The 21,505-nt window shown below is 46.0% G+C and overlaps 1 protein-coding gene and 1 pseudogene across 3 annotated transcripts in view; both read left to right on the top strand.

Annotated features, from left to right (window-relative positions):
- Positions 1-7,978: 7,978 nt before the first annotated feature.
- Positions 7,979-8,069, top strand: LOC129014772 (U7 small nuclear RNA; annotated as a pseudogene).
- Positions 8,070-19,708: 11,639 nt separating this feature from the next.
- The window catches only part of TM6SF1 (transmembrane 6 superfamily member 1), a 29,163-nt gene continuing 27,366 nt past the window's right edge, over positions 19,709-21,505 (top strand). For 2 of the 3 annotated variants that reach the window (XM_054451744.2, XM_054451745.2), the window contains exon 1: positions 19,718-19,927. In XM_054451744.2, the coding sequence (XP_054307719.1) occupies positions 19,836-19,927 (92 nt within the window). In that variant the 5' untranslated portion in view covers positions 19,718-19,835. Of the gene's footprint in view, positions 19,928-21,505 lie in introns of all 3 variants that reach the window. The other variant, XM_054451740.2, reaches the window with a different exon arrangement.

Raw genomic sequence — 21,505 nt, 5'->3', positions numbered from 1 at the left:
TTTACTCATTTCCCAGCCAACAGAAACTAAATCAACCCAGCTATAAGTAGGTCTGCTTATCTCTTTCCTTCCAGCAGCTTCAGAAATTCCCCTTCTTTTCAAGGCTAAATTTTCCATCTTTGCTGTTGAGTTTATTCCCTTGCTGTCTTGCTAAACTACATGTCCATTTTGTTTTCTTTTCTTTTCTTTTTTTTTTGAGACGGAGTTTTGCTTTTGTTGGCCAGACTGGAGTGCAGTGATGCGATCTTGGCTCACCACAACCTCCGCCTCCCGAGTTCAAGCAATTCTCCTGCCTCAGCCTCCCAAGTAGCTGTAATTACAGGCATGCACCACCATGCCCGGCTAATTTTGTATTTTTAGTAGAGATGGGGTGTCTCCATGTTGGCCAGGTTGGTCTCGAACTCCTGACCTCAGGTGATCCACCCGCCTCAGCCTCCCAAAGTGATGGGATTACAGGCGTGAACCACCGTGCCTGGTCTGTCCATTTCCTTTCTGGTGACTTTGATGTCTCCATTTCCACTGGTTCCTTTCCTTGATATCCACAAATACATAACTAATTTCCCTAACAGAAAAACATGTCCTCAAAGCCTCTGCTTCAGCTTCTGAGTGTCTTCCTTTCTTCTTCCTTCCTATCAAAGTTTTTCACTCCTTATTTTCATCTCCTCACAGTCTTCATGCCGCTGTGATCTGACTCTGGCCACCACTCCCCTGAGTGGCTCTAAGGCCACTGGCTGATGATCTCCTACCTGCCAAGTCCATGAGTCTTTTTCTGTCATGTTATTTGACCTCACTGGGCTTGGTCGTTGACCATTCACTCCTTGAAACTCTCCTTACCTGGAATTTGTAACACAGTTTTATAATTTTTCACACTTGTCTTTCTCTAATGTTTTCTTTTCAGTTTGTTGTATCACAACCTCCTCTTCTGTCCCCACCTTGGGCACTGGTATTACCCATGCTTCCATCCTTGGCTGTCTACTTCCCACTCTCAACCCACTTTCTGCTTAATCTCATGTATTCCCATGATTTCAGCTAGTGCTGGTGGTCTCCAAAGCTGTATCTCCAGCCCTGATCATTCTTAGCATAATACTTGTTTTGAATATTCAAACGTCTAGAAATCTGTTGGTGTCCTACAGACATGTCAAACTGAACTGACTACATCTCCTTCCCTGGAGCTTCTTTCAATTCCTTGTAAGTAAATTTCTGCTACCTTAAAAAAAATCCAGCCAAAATCCTGGTAGTGAAGCGGGAAGAATGTCTGGCTGTCTGCCGATAGCCTGTGGCCTCAACAGATCATTTATATAAGAATGTGACAAAAATGTGCTATGTATGTCATACAGTTGTGTCCAGAGATGAGGGGAATGATTTCATCACATTCCTGTTTCAGGGAATAGCACCACCAACCAGTTAGCCACATGCTGTGGTAGAAACTAGCTAAGCCCTGGTTGCTGTCTGGCTATCCTGGTCTACTCATCAATAGCTAGGTGAATTTGGGCAAGGATTTTTGTTTGTTTGTTTGTTTGTTTTTAATTGATACAGAGTTTCTCTCTTGTTGCCCAGGCTGGAGTGCAGTGGCGCGATTTCAGCTCACCGCAATCTCTGCCTCCTGGGTTCAAGTGATTCTCCTGCCTCAGCTTCCTGAGGAGCTGGGATTACAGGTGGGCGCCACCACGCCCAGCTAATTTTGTATTTTTAGTAGAGACAGAGTTTCACCACGTTGGCCAGGCTGGTCTCGAACTCCTGACCTCAGGAGATCTGGCTGCCTTGGCCTCCCAAAGTGCTAGGATTACAGGCGTGAGTCACTGTGCCCGGCCTGGGCAAGATTTTAAACCTTGCTAGGTTTCTGTTTCTTCTTCTATCAAATGGGATAATAACATTGTTGTTTACCTACCTAGGATAACATAAAAGGTCAGATTGCTCAATTAGACTCACAGGAGTTGGTAATCTTATCTAGTATTGGCCTTTACTGAGAATTCGAAAGATACACATGATATTGAGACTTGGGCCAAGCACAGAGATGCTGAGGACCACCAGTGCAGCTCCCGGTCCTCTCTCGCCACATTAGGATGCACCCTGGCACAAAATGGACATAGGAGGTTTTTAAGTGATGCATGCAGGATATAACTTACACAAAGAGGTCAGGAAACACCTTCATTTTATACTTCAGTAATTACATAGCTGACAGATCAGCTATATCCTGGTAAATTATTGCATAAATAAGGGCTTTTTGTTATCTTTCTGATTGTAAATGCCATCAATAAGTATTTAGGAGATTGGGCCAGGTGTGGTGGCTCACACCTGTAATCCCAGCACTTTGGGAAGCTGAGGTGGGCAGATCACAAGGTCAGGAGATTGAGACCATCCTGGCCAACATGGTGAAACCCTGTCTCTACTAAAAATTAGCTGGGTGTGGTGGTGCATGCCTGTAGTCCCAGCAACTCAGGAGGCTGAGGCGGGAGAATCGCTTGAACCTGGGAGGTGGAGGTTGTAGTGAGCCAAGATCGTGCCACCGCACTCCAGCCTGGCAATAGAGTGAAACTCTGTCTCAAAAAAAAAAAAAAAAAAAAAAAAAGCATTTAGGAGATTGACCTGGGTCAATTCTTTTTTCTTTTTGTCCCCTTTCCTCAGGTGTTCTGAAGGTTGGAAATACGACTCTACCATTACCTAACAGTTATTTCTTCTTCTTTCCTAGTTAATAGAACCTGATTTCATTTGGGCCACAACATGTACAAAGAAGGAATACGTGTCCCCAGGCCTCAGAGAAAAGTCATGATTGGTTGAAGCCTAGCCCATTCCCCTGCTAGGGATTGCTTCTGAACTCAGCATAGGGCCAATTATGGCCAATGAGATGGAAAAGTCTGGAAGCAGGCTTTTGGAAAGATTCTTGTAGCCTAGTTAAAATCCCAGAGAGGAAAAAGCCTTGTGTTGACAAGCTTAAGAGTGAAAAACCAACATGCTGCGAAGGAGAATTAGGAAGACATAAAGAGGCCGAGTTCTTAATGACATCGTTGAGCCACTGCAGCTAAAAAGGAAACTTCTTTCTCCAGGACTCTTATGTCAGATTTTCAAACATCTTCATGGCTTAAATCAGATTTATGCATTCTGTTACCTGTAACTTCATGTGTTCCCAATGAAAACAGTACCTTGTAGAGCTGCTTGAGAATCAAGACAGGCACTGAAAGTAATGCGTCAAGCATATAACAAGTTTCTATCTTATAACCACTACCCAACATCTTTTTCTCCTTTCTTCCCTGGTTTATAAAACCTGATTTTATTTGGGCAGCCACAAGCACAAGGAAGGAGGACCTTGTCTCCAGGCCTCAGAGAAGAACCCAAATAGGTCTCAGCATCTCTCAGTATACCTTAGTCCTTTTAGTTCCCTTTCCTTCTCCTTCTCCCAGCCAGCTGTCATCCCTAAGTTCTTCTGTGGTCCACGTTTCTCAACATCCATTTAATCATCAAACTCTTAGATTTGATTCCTAATTAACCTTTCCTTTCTCCTTTTGTTGCAGCCGCCATAGTCAAGACCTGTTCATTTGTAGCTTAGATTACTACTCTTCTCAGCTCTTTGCTGCCTAGTTCATATCCCCTCACCTCATTCTCTGCATATCCACGAGACTAAGCTACTAAAATGGCCAAGCTGAGCATGTCACTCCTCTGCTTAAAAGTTTCACTAGGACGGGCGCAGTGGCTCACGCCTGTAATCCCAGAACTCTGGGAGGCCGAGGCGGGCAGATCACTTGAGGTCAGGAGTTCAAGACCAGCCTGACCAACACGGTGAAACCCCCGCCTCTACTAAAAATACAAAAATTAGCTGGGGATAGTGGCAGGCGCCTGTAGTCCCAGCTCCTCGGGATGCTGAGACAGAAGAATTGCTTGAACCCCAGAGGCAGAGGTTGTAGTGAGCTGAGATCGCGCCACTGCACTCCAGCCTGGGTGACAGAGCAAGACTCTGTCTCAAAAAAAAAAAAAAAAAAAAAGTTTCACTAACCAACCAGGCACAGTGGCTCATACCTGTAATCCCAGCACTTTGGGAGCCCAAGGCGGGCAGATCACCTGAGGTCAGGAGTTCGAGACCAGCCTGGACAACATGGAGAAACTCCATCTCTACTAAAAATACAAAATGAGGCCGGGCACAGTGGCTCACACCTATAATCCCAGCACTTTTGGAGGCCGAGACAGGCAGCTCACGAGGTCAGGAGTTCAAGACCAGCCTGGCCAGCATGGTGTAACCCCGTTTCTACTAAAAATACAAAAATTAGCCAGGCATGGTGGTGCGTGCCTGTAGTCCTCAGGAGGCTGAGGCAGGAGAATCGCTTGAATCTGGGAGGCGGAGCTTGCAGTCAGCTGAGATCAGGCTACTGCACTGCAGCTTGGGCAACAGAGTGAGACTCCGTCTCAAAAACAAACAAACAAACAAACAAAACACAACAAAATTAGCTGGGCATGGTGGCAGGTGCCTGTAATCCCAGCTACTCAGCTACTCAGGAGGCTGAGGCAGGAGAGTCACGTGAACCTGGGAGGCAGAGGTTGCAGTGAGCCAAGATCACGCCATTGCACTCCAGCCTGGGCAACAAGAGGGAAATTACATCTCAAAAAAAAAAAAAAAAAAAAGGTTTCACTAACCTTCCTCCCCCGGCCAGGTGGCTGGGAGTTCCTAGATTATGCTGTGGGATTATAGCGTCTGGGCCATTCTACCTGCTGTAACTACCTTTCTTCTGAAACGCACTCTCTGCCCTGGTCTTTCAGGGTTCACAGTCTCTATCTAACTAGCCTGCCTCCCTGGCTGAATTAATCACTCTCTCCTGATGAGGTTCAGGACATGTTACCCCAAAAGATAGCATCTTGGCATTTGAGAAAACAGCAGAATCAGTAAGGTCACTCTCACCTCCCTCTTGCCCTTCTCTGGAGTGAATCATAAAACCCTCACTCCAGAAGTACCCTTCCTATGTGCAGAGGAAAGGGGCATTAGGAACATCCTAATCCTTGAAGAGACACCAAGAAGAATCTGAACAAACAGGACTTGCTGAGTTCCCCTCAGTTTCTTTCCATTAGATCACATCCTCTTTGTCTAATCATACTTCCTCATGACTATCCACTGGCTGGGGCTGGTCCTGGACTGATAAGTACACACTTGATCTCAGCCAAAGAGCAGAGAAGCGACGGACCGACCAAGTATAAGGAGGCTCCAAACAACGTGCAGACACCCAGCAGCTGGCCCTTTTGCTTTTACACATCATTGCCCCAGAGAAACTCCTGAGCATGTACACAAGGCAAGCAGTACAAGGATGTTCACTACAACATGGTTTATAGTAGTGAAAAATTTAAACCTAGCACAAAAATGCGCAAGTTTGTTTCTTTTTCTTTTTTTTTTTTTTCTTTTTTTTAAGACGGAGTCTTGCTCTGTCGCCAGGCTGGAGTGCAGTGGCGCGATCTTGGCTCACTGCAACCTCTGCCCCCTGGGTTCAAGCGATTCTCCTGCCTCAGCCTCTCGAGTAGCTGGGACTACAGGCCCATGCCACCATGCCCAGCTAATTTTTGTATTTTTAGTAGAGATGAGGTTTCACCATGTTGGCCCAGATGATCTCGATCTCCTGACCTCATGATCTGCCCGTCTCAGCATCCCAAAGCTTTGGAATTACAGGTGTGAGCCACCGCAACCGGCCAAGTTTCCTTGTTTCTTTGGGTCTTCATTTGGAATATAAGCCTGTTTGCTTAGTTTTCTATTTCCTCTCACTATTTCTACCTCAAATTCTCTGGTGAAAAAGTTTTTGTCTCTAAGACCTTCAAACATACTAGATAACCTAATAATTTCATCTTTCTTTAGAGGCAGCCCTCCTGCCCTAAGCAGGACTATTTGTCATCCAGGCTTGCTGTACAGCTGTCACTCCATCAATGCCAGGGGACCCCTCAGCCTCACTCCTGGGCTGCAGCTCCTGTTTCCTGAACCCCACATCTTCCTCTGCATCGTGTACTGCCTGGTTTTGGTGGAGTAAAGGCCCTTGGGAGGTAGATTTTTTATGAAATCTTGCATCTCTGAAAATGCTTCTTTTTTTGCTCCTCTTACCGGATAGTTTAATTTTTCAAGTTGAAATCTCAAACTATCTTCATTAGATAATCTGAAAACACTTCCACTACAAAACACCTAAAAATGCTGGATACAGGCTGGGTGCGGTGGCTCACACCTGTAATCCCAGCACCTTGGGAGGCCGAGGCAGGCAGATCACAAGGTCAGGAGATCGAGACCATCCTGGCTAACACGGTGAAACCCTGTCTCTCCTGAAAATACAAAAAATTAGCCAGGCGTGGCAGCGTGCGCCCATAGTCCCAGCTACTCGGGAGGCTGAGGCAGGAGGATGGTGTGAACCCAGGAGGCGGAGCTTGCAGTGAGCCGAGATTGTGCCACTGCACTCCAGCCTGGGTGACAAAGAGAGACTCTGTCTCAAAAAAAAAAAAAAAAAAAGCTGGATAAAGTAGAAAAAAATCATTTAAACACACATCCAAGCGCCAAAAAAATAGGTAAAAGCCCCAGAGGCTAAGAGAAAACTAGACTCTGGGACCTAGAGTCTATGAGCAATGTGGCATAGCTCTAGGGAGGTTGCCAGCTCAGTAACCTAGAAGCTTGGTTTTTGTTTACACCAAGTTAGAAGAGCAGGCTTTGAGTTTACTGGATGCAGAAAATGGATACTGACATCTCTGCAGAGAGCTGGGGCTTTTAAAGGTGATGTGGGGATAAAAGGGTGAACTAGCAAAAAAAGGTCCCTGCACACAGGGAGACAATAATGAAGACTATACATCTTGGCCTGGACTCAAAGTAGGGGGAAAACTCTTGCTTGTTAATTTATGGCCATTGTATACCATTGTTTGAGATTTGAGTTTCTGCTACCAGCACATTCTGGAAGAAATGACTCCCCTTACCCATCTGATTCTTCTGGCAATACATAGCACCTTTTGCGGATGTCTGGTTTAGGTTAAAAGGTGTTGTCTGTAGCTGTGGATTAGGAGAATGTTTCTCAGAGTGTAGGCTAGAGACTACTTGTATTGGAATCTCTGGGGAACTTGTTAAAGATTCAGATTCTTAGGCCTTACCCTAGAGCTAACAAATCAGAATATCCGAGAGACTACATTTTTAACAAGTTTCCCCAGTAGTCCTTGGACACACTAAAACTTGAGGCCGCTTGATTAAAGCCAAGCTGAGTGACTCTTAAAGGGCCTTTGCTTTCAAAGCTCAGCAGGTCAGTGGAGGAACTGGCTGGAGCTGGTCCTGGACTGATCAAGTACACACTTGATCTCAGCCAAATCACAGAGAAGCGATGGACCGACCAAGTATAAAGAGGCTCCAAACAACGTGCACACACCCAGCACCTGGCCATTTCACCTGTAGACATTGGTGCCCTGGAGAAACTCCTGAGCGTGTGCACAAGGCGAACAGTACAAGGATATTCACTACAACGTGGTTTATAGTAGTGAAACAACTCAGTGGCCCATTAGTGAGGGGAATGAAAAATTGTGGTATGGTCAATACTCTAACAGTGAAAATGAATGACCAAATGTATAAAAATCAGTGGATTTCAAAAACTTAATGTTAAGTGAAAAAAAAGTAAGGATATTATTTACATAAACTTTAAATTTTTATAAAATAACTATACATTGTTTATAGGTAAAGTATATAAATATGGGTTGATTATACCCCAATTTCAGGAGAGTGATTGCTTCTACAGATGGAGAGAAAGGACCAGGACTGCAGAGGGGATTTCAATTTTGTTTTTTTAAAAAAGAAGCATATTTTCTGCTCACCCCCTGCCCTCACCTCAATTTTTGTCAGTTACGGTTCTTACAGGGTAAACATTTATAAAATTTACATTTTATTTTGTAACTCTAAGTAAGTTTTCTATGTTTTGCCTATAATTGTTTCAAAAATTAAAAACTTTAAAATAGCATTTCAGCTTTGTGACTATGTAAATATTATTAACTAAATAACCAATTATTACAGCTCTTTTTGAATTTGTCTAGCAGGTTTTCTGTTTTTTGTTTGTTTGTTTGTTTTTTGGTTTTTTTACTGGAAAACCCCCATGAAAAAAAAGAACCAATTAATATGATTGGAGTCAGGGAATATTAATAAATGTAAATCCTCATGCCATTTGAACTGTTGGTCCAAGGAAATCCTTTTGGGCATCTGAAAATGATGAATCCTCTTAATCTCTTGCTGGCTTCTTTCACTTCTTTGGGGTTTCAATTTCTTATATCCCATGTTGTCCTTTTTCTTGGACCCTCCTTTAATTTTTGCTGGAAAATATGTTTGAATAATTTTGTCATCCAAGGAATATGAACAGTAAATGTTCCGAGTTCTTGTATGTCTGAAAATGCCCTATGATTGCCTTTCCAAATAACTGGTACTTCGGCAGGGTTTAGATTGTACCAAGCTTTTCTTCCTTGCTAACTATGAAGATGTTATGTTACTCATTGTTGTCCAGGATCCAATGCTTTTCATGTCAGGTGAAAGTTCTGTTTCTTTTTCTTTCTAGGAAATCCCCAAGATTTTAAGATTTCCCATTTATATTTGGAGTTGTGAAATTGTGCCAAGGTGTGTCTGGATTTTAATTCAATTTGACAAATCTTTACTGATGGCTCCAGGGTGCAAGGCACTGTTCAAGGTGCTGGGCTTCATTAGGGAACAAATCAAAGATTCCTGCCCTCCTGGAACTTACATTCTAGCAGAGGAGACAGGTCATAAATAATATGCATAATGCATAAGACAATTATGTAGTGTGCTAGTATTATATAGTGCTATCAAAAAAAGGAATAAATAGAGTAAGGAGAACTGACAATGCTAGTGAGGGAAGTTTAATCTTATTTTTTCCTTTTTATTGAAGCAGGGTCTCACTGTGTTGCCCCAGGCTGGAGTGCAGTGGTGCAATCATAGGTCACTGCAGCCTCGACCTCCCAGGCTTGAGTGATCCTTCCACCTCAGCCTTCTGAGTAACTGGGACTACAGGTGTGTGACACCATGCCTGGCTAATTTTTAAATTTTTTGTACAGATGGGGTCTCACCATATTGCCCAGGCTAGTCTTGAAATTCTGGGTTCAAGTGATCCTCCTGCCTTAGCCTCCCAAAGTGCTGGGATTATAGGCATGAGCCACCATGCCTAAGAGTTTAACCCTTTTACCTTAATTTTGTTCAGTGAACACTTTCAGTCTTAAAGACTCACATATTTCTTGAGCTTAAGAAAATGTTGTTCTGTGACTTCTTTGGGTATTCTCTCTCTTTCATTTTCTCTATTCTTTCCTAATCAGACAGATGCTGGATCTCTGTGTCTGTCCTTGGCACTCTCTTATGCTTGCTGTCTCTTTGCTTTTCTTGCTCTACATTCTGAGATTCCTTGATTCCAGATCAACTGCTTGGTCTGTCGCTGCATCCAATTTATTATTTGGCACACTTATTGAGGGTTCCCTATTGCAATCCCACTTTTAATTCCCAAGAATCTTTTCTTGTTCTTTGCTTGTTCCTTTCCCATAGCCACCTCTTCTCAGTTCTTGAATGCAGCATCTTCTCAAATTATTCTGAAGATAGAGACCACAATTTTTATAAAGTCTTTCTTTCCTAAATTATCTCTGTTTCCTCCAAGGTCAATTTTTCTATTGGTCCAACTTGGATCTTCTCTTCCATGCTGTTGGTTTTCCTAATATATTTGCAATCTTTGGTTTTCTGTTTATATTGATGAATAAAGGACTATGTTCATTAATATGGTAGTTTCCATGAGTCTCTTTGCAGAGATGTGTAAGTCACTGTTAGGCCCCTTCCTTGGCTGACAGAATCATCTGAGGGTTCTTTGTAAGTAGGTGGGGCCTATCAAAAGATAGAAACCCTTTTACGGTGTCTAAAGGAGAAGCAAACAGTCAGGTTAGAGACATTCACAGTAGTTCAAGTGGGCTTTACCCTCCACTGAGGGGTAGATCTCTTTAGTATTTCAAACTGGGGTCTGCTTCATTCTCAAGCCCTATACCCCGCTTCAAACATTCCATGAGCCACCCTGGGCAACATAACAAGATCTCGTCTCTACAAAAAATTAGCCAGGTGTGGTGGTGCAAGTCTGTAGTCTGAGACTCTGGAGGCTGAAGTGGGAGGATCACTTCAACTCAGAAATTTGAAGCTGCAGTGAGCTATGACTGCACAACTGTACTCCAGCCTGGGTGACAGAGCAAGACCCTGTCTCTAAAAAGCAAAACAGCATCAAAAAACACTCCTTAGGAAGTTTGCCCACTTTCTTTAAAAAGCAGTTTTCCTGATTAATCTTGAGTGTGAAAGCCATTGCTTCTAGTTATTACATGTTCATGCACAGAAGAGGATAAAAGCTGACTATCTGAGCTATTCTCAGTGCTGTTCCTGAATGATCATCCAAAGTCTCCCTCTGCTCTTTGCATTTGTTGACTCTGAGCTTGGACCTACCTCCCTTAGGAAGAATTTTGTTGCTTCAGTCTTAATCCTCTATTCTTTCTCCATTGCTGTTTTGTATTTTTCAGTTATCTACTGCTGCATAACCACCCCATAATTTAGTGGCTTAAAACATTAAAAAAAGTATCATTTCTCATGTGGGTTGATTATGCAGTTGTTTTGCTTTATCTGGTGTTGAAAGGTTCATGACATCCTCCCATGGCTAATTTTTAGTGACACCTACTGGCTGGGATCTCAATTCAGGTTGTCAGCCAGGGACCTTAGTTCTTCTCCATGTTAGCCTTTCTACATGGCTGGTTGAGCTTCCTGACAGCATGGTGGCTTAGGTTCCAAGAAGGTGCATTCTAAGAGGATTAAACCCTAATGTACAAGCAGTTTTATAAGCCTCTGCTTATATTTCCTAATGTCTCACTGGCCAAAACAAATTACATAGCCAAGTTCAAAGTCAAGTGGTAGGAGAGATGCTGTTTATTAGGGGCATCCAAAGTAACAGCACAATCTTCTATGTATCCTTCACATTTTCTGGTCCACTGGTAGAACCCTTTCCTGTTTTCAAGTACTGTGTTTTTTCTTCTTTAAAAAACAAAATAGAGCTGAGATTGGTGGTGCACACCTGTAGTCCCAGATACTCAGGAGGCTGAGGTAGGAGCATTGCTTGAGCCCAAGAGATCGAGGTCAGCCTGGCAAACATAGCAAGACCCTGTCTCTAAAAGAAAAAAAAAATGTGTGTGTGCATGTATGTGTATGTATGAGAGATACATACCCAGGAACAGTCTAGATACTACAGCAACATTGGGTTTTGATTTAGTCCTTGTTCTAATTCACCTTTTTCATACAGAATGTCAAATTATCCATCTCTTTGCTTGTCAAACCATTACATTTTATCCTTACTTATCAATACATAGTATTTCTTCTTTCTTGCCAGCCACTATAACTGCACACTTCCTCTTGCCTCATTTGTATTCAAGCTTTATTATATGAAATAATATTCATAGAGCATTGCTTGAAGGATATTCACCAATTCCCTTTGATCAGAGCTGGCAGATAGATTCAAGTTGGCATGGGAGAAGAACCCTATTAATGAGTACGGTTGGAAAGGATTATGAGGCAATGTCCAGTCTCAACCGGAAAAAGTTCAGTGATCATTTGGTGATGTTTGTCCTGGGCTTGGACTAGAAGTGATGGTGTGGGTGCCAGGAAGGCATTTTCATCCCTGTTCCCAGATATTGTAAAATGTATCACTGAAAACAAGCCAGAACTTCGGAAAGTTGCTTTTCTGTATGTAATTGTTTTGACCACCTGAGTGTCCTGAGTGGCACTTGACAATATGCCAATCACCTGCCTTGAGGATGTTCTGGGAGACAATTGTTCAGAATTTGATTCTATATTTATTGCAGAAATGTTGCTGAGGATAAACTATATGACATGGTGTTCCCTTTAAGAGGAGCCAGGGAAGAGTTTTTCTGAGCAATGGATCTGTTTTTATCTCATGGACACTGTGAATGTTATAACTGATTATGTTTCCCTCCTTGCTTTGGTTGCTAGGAAACCCAGGACAAAATTGCAGACCTCCTCTGGCAACTGCACAAGACCTTTGAAAAACATTTGACATGCTAACTTTACCTCTCCCATCATTCTATTTTCATATCACTTTTTCTTTAGAACTCCTTCCTTCCCTCTAGATTTCCTTCCATCCTTTCCCTCTGTTTTCTTTCTTTATCTCTCCTTTCCCCTCTTCAGTTAACATTAATTGTACATCTGCTGTATGCCTGGTACCATGTTAGGGGTTGGACACACAGCCACCTTTACCCCCACCCCCCTTCAAACCCATGTTAATAATTGCAGCCCTAGTCACAGCACTCGGGGTTGCTGGAAAGACTTAGGGAGATCCATGCACCCAGAGATTCTTCCAGAGTTTTTTTTCAGGTGGGCTGGGCCCTCCCTGGTTTCTTCTTCAGAGAGGATTCTAGTGACCTACACACCAAGCACATCATCCTTGCCCTGGTCTCTCTCAGATCATTTGTTCTGTCCCTATACACCCATAGATCAATCTGCTTAATTGCCTCTTGCACATTCATCTAGAGTGGGTAGCCTTTCATAAGTACACAAATACAACTTTTATCAAAAAGATTTTTTGAAAAAGGAGAATGGAAGCATGTGATGAGGGGAAGAGAATGAATGTTCAGGAGCTGGGGGCTAAAGCGTGAAAGCTGACTTCCACTTAACTTTTCCTGAAGATCATTAATCTGCCCAGCCCCACTCTTCCATTGTTCCTGCTTCCAATGTGACCAAGCTCCTCAAAGTTCTGCTTTCACTTCCCCTCTGTGGCAGAAACAGGCATGGTAAGGTGGGGGCTTTGCATTTAATTCCTGATTAGTCAGTTAAGTCAGTGATTTTGAATCTGCATTACAAAACACTGTGTGTTTCTCAGGTAATTGGCATTGTACAGCCTCTATGTTTCTATTTTTGCTTCCAGGAAGCTTGGAGTCAAATTCAATGCTTCATCACAGCTGCAATATTAGCCTTCATGGCTTGCAAGATCGATGCTCCTTAAAAAGCAGAAAACAACAATCAAAAAACATCTTTATTGTTTGAATGACTTTTTTTTTTTTCTTTTGAGGTGGAGTCTTTCTTGCTCTGTCGCCCAGTTTGGTGTGCAGTGGGTATGATCTTGGCTCACTGCAACCTCTGTTTCCAGGGTTCAAGCAATTCTCATGCCTCAGCCTCCCAAGTAGCTGGGATTACAGGTGTGTGCCACCATGCCCAGCTAATATTTGTATTTTTAGTAGAGATGGGATTTCACCATGTTGGCCAGGCTGGTCTCGAACTCCTGACCTCAGATGATCCTCCCACCTGGGCCTCCCAAAGTGCTGGGGTTACAGGTGTGAGCCACCACACCCGGCCTGAATGCCTTTTTAAAAAGCCATATAGAACCCTTTTTCAAACAATGATTTTGAAATTGACCTACACTGAGCAGAACTTCAGACCTTAATCTCCTGGGCAGTGAGTCAAATGATCAAATCAAAGCGTGTCCAAACACCATTGTCTAAGGTGCTGGGCATGGAGCTTTGCTGGGGGTCAGCTGTGATATCATGAGTGTAGCTACTTTATGTCAGAAGATGTGAATTCAAGTTTGCCCTGTGTCTTCTTAGACATTTGAATTTGGCAAGTCATCTAACTTCTTTCAGCCCCAGTTTCTTCATCCATAAATGGCTCTATGTTCTTCAGACAGCTGTTGTGAGGATTACAGGAGATAGAATTGATGGAATTACTGTTTAATCTACAGAATACTATATTGTCACAAAATCGGATTATATTTGTTGGGTTTATGACTTATCCCAAAACCCAGGGAAGTTTCCTGTGAAAACTTCTTCCCAACTACAAGCCTTCCGACCACTCGTATTTTCAGCGTTAAGAGAAACTTGTCAACAAAAATCATGTAATCTCCAATACGTACATCACAATACCTCAAACACTGCCATGTCGCCTGGGTCCCTTGTGGGCTCTAAGGGAGCAGCTCTCAGTGCTGGGCTGATGGATGTTTCTGTTATTGAGTTCAGATGCCCATGGCTGTTCTGCTGGTGGGAAGGCTCACCGACCCCTCTGAAGTGGCTTCTGTTCACCATTCTCTTTGGCTCTCTCCTCTTCCTGGGACATTGATTCATTTCCTTTGTTTTAAGCCCCACCTCTTGCTAATGACCCCCAAACTCTCTGTAGCTTGTGCCTCTCTTGGTGCCACAGATGAGTATCCAAACAGTTGACAGCTCTTCCTGGGAGCCCCTGGGTACTGAAAACCCCACATATCCACAACCAAAATCACCTCTAGTGCCCTCCTCCCAGCCGTCTCCAATTCCTATCTAGATCTTTCACACCTGTGTCCTCCTCTTCTCCTCTTCACTCTCACTGCCATTGCCTTGGTTCAGGGCCCATCCTCTCTTGCCAGGACAATTGTAGGAGCCTCCTAATTGTTCTTTCTGCCTCCTATCCCTCTTCCTTGTAAACCATGGTCCATGCCAGCTACCAGACAGAGCTTTAAAGATGCTACTCTGATCAATTCCATCCCTCCTCCCACTTATACGGTTTATTCTTTTTTTCAGAGATGAGGTCTCATTCTGTTGCCCAAGCTGGAATGCAGTAGCACAAGCATGGTTCACTGCAGCCTCGACCTCCTGAGCTCAGGTAATCCTCCCACCTCAGCCTCCAGAGTAGCTGGGACTATAGGTGTGTGCCACCACACCTGGCTAATTTTTTGGCGGGGGGGTAGAGATGGGGTCTCATTATGTTGCCCAGGCTGATCTCCAACTCCTGGCCTCAAGCGATCCTCCCTCCTCAGCCTCCCAAAGTGCTGGCCACCACGCCCGGCCTCATATACAAATAATTTAAGATTTATAATCTTTTCTGAGATTGAGCCCCTGATCCCTCTCCATCTTCACCTCCTGCCAGCCCCCCCTCACACACGACATCCCAGTATTTCCAACCAGCGCAAATTACTTGTACTTCATAAAGTGGCAAGCTCTCTCACACATTTCTTTCTGACTTTAACATGTTTTGTCTCTGTTGCCTGGAAAGCCCAACCTCTTCCGTGTCTGTTTGGCCAGCTTCTACTTGTTCTTCAAGGCTAGTCTAAAGCCTCACTTCCTTCTGAGGCTTCTCTTGGATCCTCCAGACCAAATTTGCTGTTTCCTATAGCAATTGGCTTATATATTTTTTACTGCATTATATGGTAATTGTTTACATGTCTTTCTCTCTCATACTAGTCTGTAGTCCTCTTGGGCAATTTGTAATTCATCTTTGTATGCTTACTTCTTAGAATAATGACGGAAACACGGCAGACTCTCTGAGGATTTTTTTGATAAAATGAATTGATTAGTGATGTAATTATCATATCTATTTTTACAATAGTAGAGAGCACAACTGAAGCCAGGTCAGTATGACAGAAGGGGTAAGTCTAGAGCTGCCATGTCCAGTACAGAAGCCACTAGTCACATGTGGCTGTTGAGCACTTGAAATAAGACTAGTCTGAGTTGAGATGTGCTATGTCAAATACACATGGGATTTTGAAGACTCAGAATGAAAAAAGATTATAAAGTATCTCATTAATATATTTCATGTTGATGACTTGTTGAAATGATAATCTTTTGGATGTATTGGGCTAAATAAAATATATTATAAATTAATTTTACTGTTTCTTTAAAACTTTTTGACGTGGCTACAAGAATATTTAAAATTATACATGTGGCTGGGCGCAGTGGCTCACGCCTGTAATCTCAGCACTTTGGGAGGCTGAGTTGGGCAGATCGCTTGAGGTCAGGAGTTCAAGACCAGCCTGGGCAACATGGAGAAACCCCATCTCTACTAAAAATACAAAAAATTAGCCGGGTGTGGTGGTGCACACTTGTAATCCCAGCTACTTGGGAGGCTGAGGTACAAGAATTGCTTGAATCAGGGAGGTGGAGGCTGCAGTGAGCTGAGATCGCACCACTGCACTCTAGCCTGGGCAGCAGAGTGAGATTAGGTCTTGAAAAAAAATTAATAAATAAAAATAAAATAATACATGTGGCTCACATTTGGGCTCACAGTGTATTTCTGTTGAGCAATAATGATCTAGAGCTTTCATTCACTGAACAAATATTTCTTTTTTTTTTTTTTGAGACAGAGTCTTGCTCTATCACTCACGCTGGAGTGCAGTGGCATGATCTCTGCTCACTGCAACCTCTGCCTCCTGGGTTCAAGTGATTCTTGTGCCTCAGCCTTCTGAGTAGCTGGGACTACAGGCACACGTCACCATGCCCGACTAATTTTTGTATTTTTAGTAGAGATAGGGTTTTACCATGTTGCCTAGGCTGGTCTCAAACTCCTGACCTCAAGTGATCTGTCTGCCTCGGCCTCCCAAGGTGCTGAGATTACAGGCTGAAGCACTGTGCCTGGCCTACAAATATTTCTTGAGCACCTCCTATGTACTGGGCATTAATCTAGATGATGGGAATGGAACAATGAACAAGCCAGAGAAGGTTCCCAACCTTGAGGAGCTTCCATTATCATGGAGGAGAGATCCAGACCAGTAAACAAAGGTGTAAGCCAGATAATTTTAGATAGCAAAAGTACTCTGAATCAAATAAAGCAGGGCGCTTGATAGGCGAAAGTGCAGGAGGGTGGTCAGGTAAGGCCTTCTACAGCAGCTTAGTCAACTGAGGTCAGAGGCAGGAATCAGAGGGAGGAGACTAGGACATGTTTAGATGAGAGGCAGTATAGACCAAAACTAAGAGGAGGTGCGGATGGGGAGGAGCAAACAGACTTGAGTGATATTTGGAAAGTCACACTGGGAGAATTGTGTAACAAAAGGAATTCCGGAGAGGTGGGAACTGATGGCTCCCAGGCTTCTGGCTTGGGTGAGTGGGCGAATCGTGGTGCCACCAGATAAAATAAAGCAGGAGTGCGTCTTGAGGAAATGAGGAATTCCGTTTTGACATTGTGAGGTGCCACCGGGATGCCCAGGCAGCCATGCTAAGGGAATAACAGGTCAGGGCTTGTTATTTGGGATCTAGCATCATAGATGTGGCCATTAAAACCAAGTATGTCTGAGAAAGAAACGAGAGAAGATGGTAGGCAAAAGAGGACACTCAGGGCCGGGTGTGGTGGTTCACACCTGTAATCCCAGCACTTCGGGAGACGGAGGCGGGTGGATCACCTGAGTTCAGGAGTTTGAGACCAGCCCGGCCAACATGATGAAACCCCATCTATACTAAAAATACAAAAATTAGCTGGGTATGGTGGCGGGCACCTGTAATCCCAGTTCCTTGGGAGGCTGAGGCAGAATTGCTTGAACTCGGCGGGGGGCAGGGCAGAGGTTGCAGTGAGCTGAGATCGTGCCACTTCACTCCAGCCTGAGTGAAAGAGTGAGACTTTGTCTCAAAAACAAACAAACAAACAAACAAACAAAAAACAAACAAAAAAAACCCCCAGGACACTCAGGTTCAGGGAGCAGATTTCTAAATTGGAAGCTACTTGAGCATGTGTCTAGGTTGAGGGGAAGGATCCAGGGCAGCCAGAGGGGTTCACTTATCCCAAAAGCCAGGGAAGGTTCCTGCAAAAAACTCTTCCCAACTACAAGCATTCTGACCACTCATATTTTCAGCATTAAGAGAGAAACTGTTGTCAACAAAAAAATCATGTAATTCCCAATATGTATATCACAATACCTTGAAACTTTGCTGTGTCACTTGGGTCCCTTGTGGGCTCTGAGGGAGTAGCTCTGAGATTGATGCAACAAGGTTGGGTGTTGATGGAAGGGATGGGCTGGCTTGGGAGCCTGGCTGGGAGATCATATAGGAGGAGGTGTCTCCTGTCAGGGAGGAAGCAGGAGTTTAAGGAGAGTGGTGAAGGTTAGGGGTGGAAGAGGGTGATGTGCAGGTAACAGGTGAGGACACCTCTTGGAGAAACTTTGGATATGTCACAGTGTGGGCCAAGGCTTTATCGTTATGCACTCAGAGTTGGAGAAGCCTTCAAGAACTAGGATGAGGGATTAGGAGAACTGGCTTTTGAAAAGTGGAGTGGCCCTGGAGCAGGCCATAGCCTCCTTGTAGCTCATTTTCCTCATGTCTAAAATGAGCCAAATGGTCTTTCAGAGGCTAGGTGCGGTGGCTCACACCTGTAATCCCAGCACCTTGGGAGGCTGAGGAGGGAGGATCACTTGAGCCCAGGAGTTTGAGACCAGCCTGGGCACAGTGAGACCCTGCCTCTACAAAGAAGTGGAGTGAGACTATAGTCCCAGCAGCTAAGGAGGCTAAGCTGGGAGGATGGCTTGGCCTGGGAAAGTGGGGACTGCAGTGAGCCCTGATCTCTCCACTGCCTCTAGCCTGGTTTGCAGAGTGAGACCCTGTCTTTAAAAAATAAAAATAAAAATAGGCTGGGCGCGGTGCCTCACGCCTATAATCCCAGCACTTTGGGAGGCCGAGGCGGGCGGATCACGAGGTCAGGAGATCAAGACCACGGTGAAACCCCGTCTCTACTAAAAATACAAAAAATTAGCCCGGTGCGGTGGCGGGCGCCTGTAGTCCCAGCTACTCTGGAGGCTGAGGCAGAATGGCGTGCACCCGGAAGGTGGAGCTTGCAGTGAGCCGAGATTGCGCCACTGCACTCCAGCCTGGGTGACAGAGCAAGACTCTGTCTCAAAAAAATAAAAAATAAAAAATAAAATAAATAAATAAATAAATAAATAAATAAACCGCTCAAATGGCAACAGCAAAAACACATAAATCGTCTCTTAAATTCCCTGGAAGTTGTAAAGACAGTAAGTACATGCCGGTACCTCCCTCGGTTGCTTGAGCTGTTCTCCTCCTGGAACTCACTGCCCTTTAGATAGCCAGCTCGAGTAGTCGAGTAGTCGGCACAACACTTGACACACAATATTTTCCATACCCGTAGGCATCTATCATTCAGAGGGAGAGGCTTATCTTCCAGTCTTTGTACCCTGCAGGGCCCAGTGCAGGCTGGCTGGTGGCAACCTGGCCTCCAGGAATGCTTCCTGGAATAGCAATGAATGGCGCTCTAGTCTCTTAGAGTCTCAGCATTTATGTCCATTTCAATTAAAGAAAAAAAAAAAAAAAAGAATTGCAGGAGATGGTGTAGTGAGCAGCGCAGGATAACGCGCTTCGTAGGTATGAACTCAGTTAACCCCACAGTCACACTATGAAGTGTGTTATCCCCATTTCCCAGATAAGGGAAAAGACAGAGAGGTTAAGTAATTTGACCAAAGTCAACAGCTGGTGAGTGGAGAGCCAGGGTTTAAAAACCGGATGCCGGCTCCGTGCAACAGCCTGCCGATGGCTGCTGGAGCGTAGAGGCTCCGAGGTTCAGGGGTATTTTGTCCTTTCCCACTTCTGGGCCGTGGGCTCCCCCATAGACGATCCCGCGGGCCCTTCCTGCTCTGACACCCTCGGATCTGGTTCCACCTTTCCCGGACCGCAGCTCAGCCCGCGCCTCTCCAGCTCGTCGATGACCGGTTCCCGGCCGTGCCCCGGGCCCTCCCTCGGAGCGCGCGCCGCCAGGGGCACCTGTCCCCGCGCGGGGGTGTCGCCGCCCCTCGGCGCCGCCGGGCACTCGCTGCTGAGCCGTGGCGCCCCTGGCAGGAGCACTGCAAGGACGCCTCCCGGGACTGCACCGCGGCCCTGCGCACTTGGGCGACGGGGCCAGGCGCGGGGGACGGCTGCGGGCTGGGAGGGCGCGCGGAGGAGACACTGCTGAGGGGACGCCGCTGAGGGCGCCACGCGGGGGGCGCGGCTGGGGCGTCTGGAAGGGCAAGCGCCAAGGGGGCGCGGGCGCCGCCGGAAGCTGGGGCGGGGCGCCCAGCGGGATGCGGTGAAGGGCGAGCGGTGCGGCGGCTGCGATGAGTGCCTCTGCGGCCACCGGGGTCTTCGTGCTATCCCTCTCGGCCATCCCGGTCACCTATGTCTTCAACCACCTGGCGGCCCAGCATGAGTGAGTGAACCGGCGCGGCGGGGGTCGCGCCGAGGGACGGCGGGAGTTGACTCGGCGTGACGGGAGCCTCGCAACTTTTCCGAGGGGGCTGGGACCGTCCGCCGCGGGACAGAGGTTCGCGGCCGCAGGGGCTCCCCGCGCCTGGCCAGACTAGGGGGGCGCCCCAGGGGTCGCACGGGCCGGGTCTTGGAGCCGGGCCCTGAGTTGCCCAGGCTGGCGCATTTCGGGATGTTGGTGCCTGCACCGCGCCAGGTGCGCGGGGTCACAGGGGTCAATACGGCCATGCCCCTGCCCTGGAGGGGCTCAGGGGCAGGTGGGGAGCGGAACAAACACGGACACTACGAACCTGGCCGTGTCAGCTCGTTTGTGCCTTGTTCTTTTTGCATCTCACGGGAACGTTTCCATGTATGGACTTTCGCATACTTATCATTTCTTATTAATTTTAGAAACTGTTGTGAATGACTAGCAGAAATAGCCCGGAACCAACAGGCAGAGACGTGGGTTCTAGGCCTGGCTTTGGCACTGACGGTGTGGTCTGGCCTCGGTTTTCCGGTCAAGTGGACTTTGTGTGCGTCCTATTGTAAGGTTCCACGGAGACCTGTTTGTGAAGGGGCGTTGTGAATGGAGAAGTGCTTCCCAGTGCCTGCGCTGGGGTAGGATGGGGACAGGCAGCACAGGCAGAACACTTCAATGTGAAGGAAATGGGTGGGGCTGATGGAGGGGGACAGGGCTTGGGTTCGAAGCCCTGCCTCCCACTCCACTGCAGGGATCACTGACTAACCTGCAGCGGGCAGCTGAAGGCCTGAGGGTCGCCGGGTGTTGGGACAGGCACCAGCCTCTGTTCCTGCTGATGTTGGTTGCTGTCTGGAGGGAGGAGGAAGTAACCTGCTATGTCTCTCAGCTGTTGGTGCTAAGGAAATTGCATCAGTCTGTAGGCTGCAAACCCCCTTCAGCTGGTCAGGCCGTGGAGTGTCTGTACACAGGGTGGTAACTTCCTCCTCTCCAGCTGCCAGGCCGCCTGATCCAGGCAGCACCCACACTGAGTGCTCACCAGGCACCAGCAGTGTCTGCCCTTGGCCTGGCCCAGTCTCTGGAGGCAGCTGCTCTGGGCCACCGAATATTACATGCCTGTCAATATAGTGCATGGGGGACCCTGTGCTCCACAAAATGGCATTATGGGCAGTTCAGTGAAGATATATTGAGTGCCTACTGTGTGTTTGGCATTGTTCCAAGTGTTGGTGACATAGCTATGAACAAGCCAGAAGAGGCTGTGGAGGCAGGTAATGAGATAGACATCAACAAACATTAATACATCGATAGTGACATGCTATGAAGATAATAAAATAGGGTGACTGGGGAGGGGGCTGGTGGCCAGGGAAGGCTTCTAGGAGGAGGTAACACTTGAGCTATGGGAAGATCTGGGAATGGAGCCTGTCGGGCAGGGAAATGGAGCAGTGCAGGGGAAGGAATTGGATGGGCGTAGTAGGTATTTTGGAAGGTGAACAGATGGGGCTTACTGAAGAGGGTTGCACGGCAGCAGACGATTTGAGGATGAGCCCTAAGTTTTGGCCTCAGCCA

This window comes from Pongo pygmaeus, chromosome 16, assembly GCF_028885625.2.
Source record: "Pongo pygmaeus isolate AG05252 chromosome 16, NHGRI_mPonPyg2-v2.0_pri, whole genome shotgun sequence".
NCBI lineage: Eukaryota > Metazoa > Chordata > Mammalia > Primates > Hominidae > Pongo > Pongo pygmaeus.
This window is presented reverse-complemented; position numbering and strand designations above follow the sequence as displayed.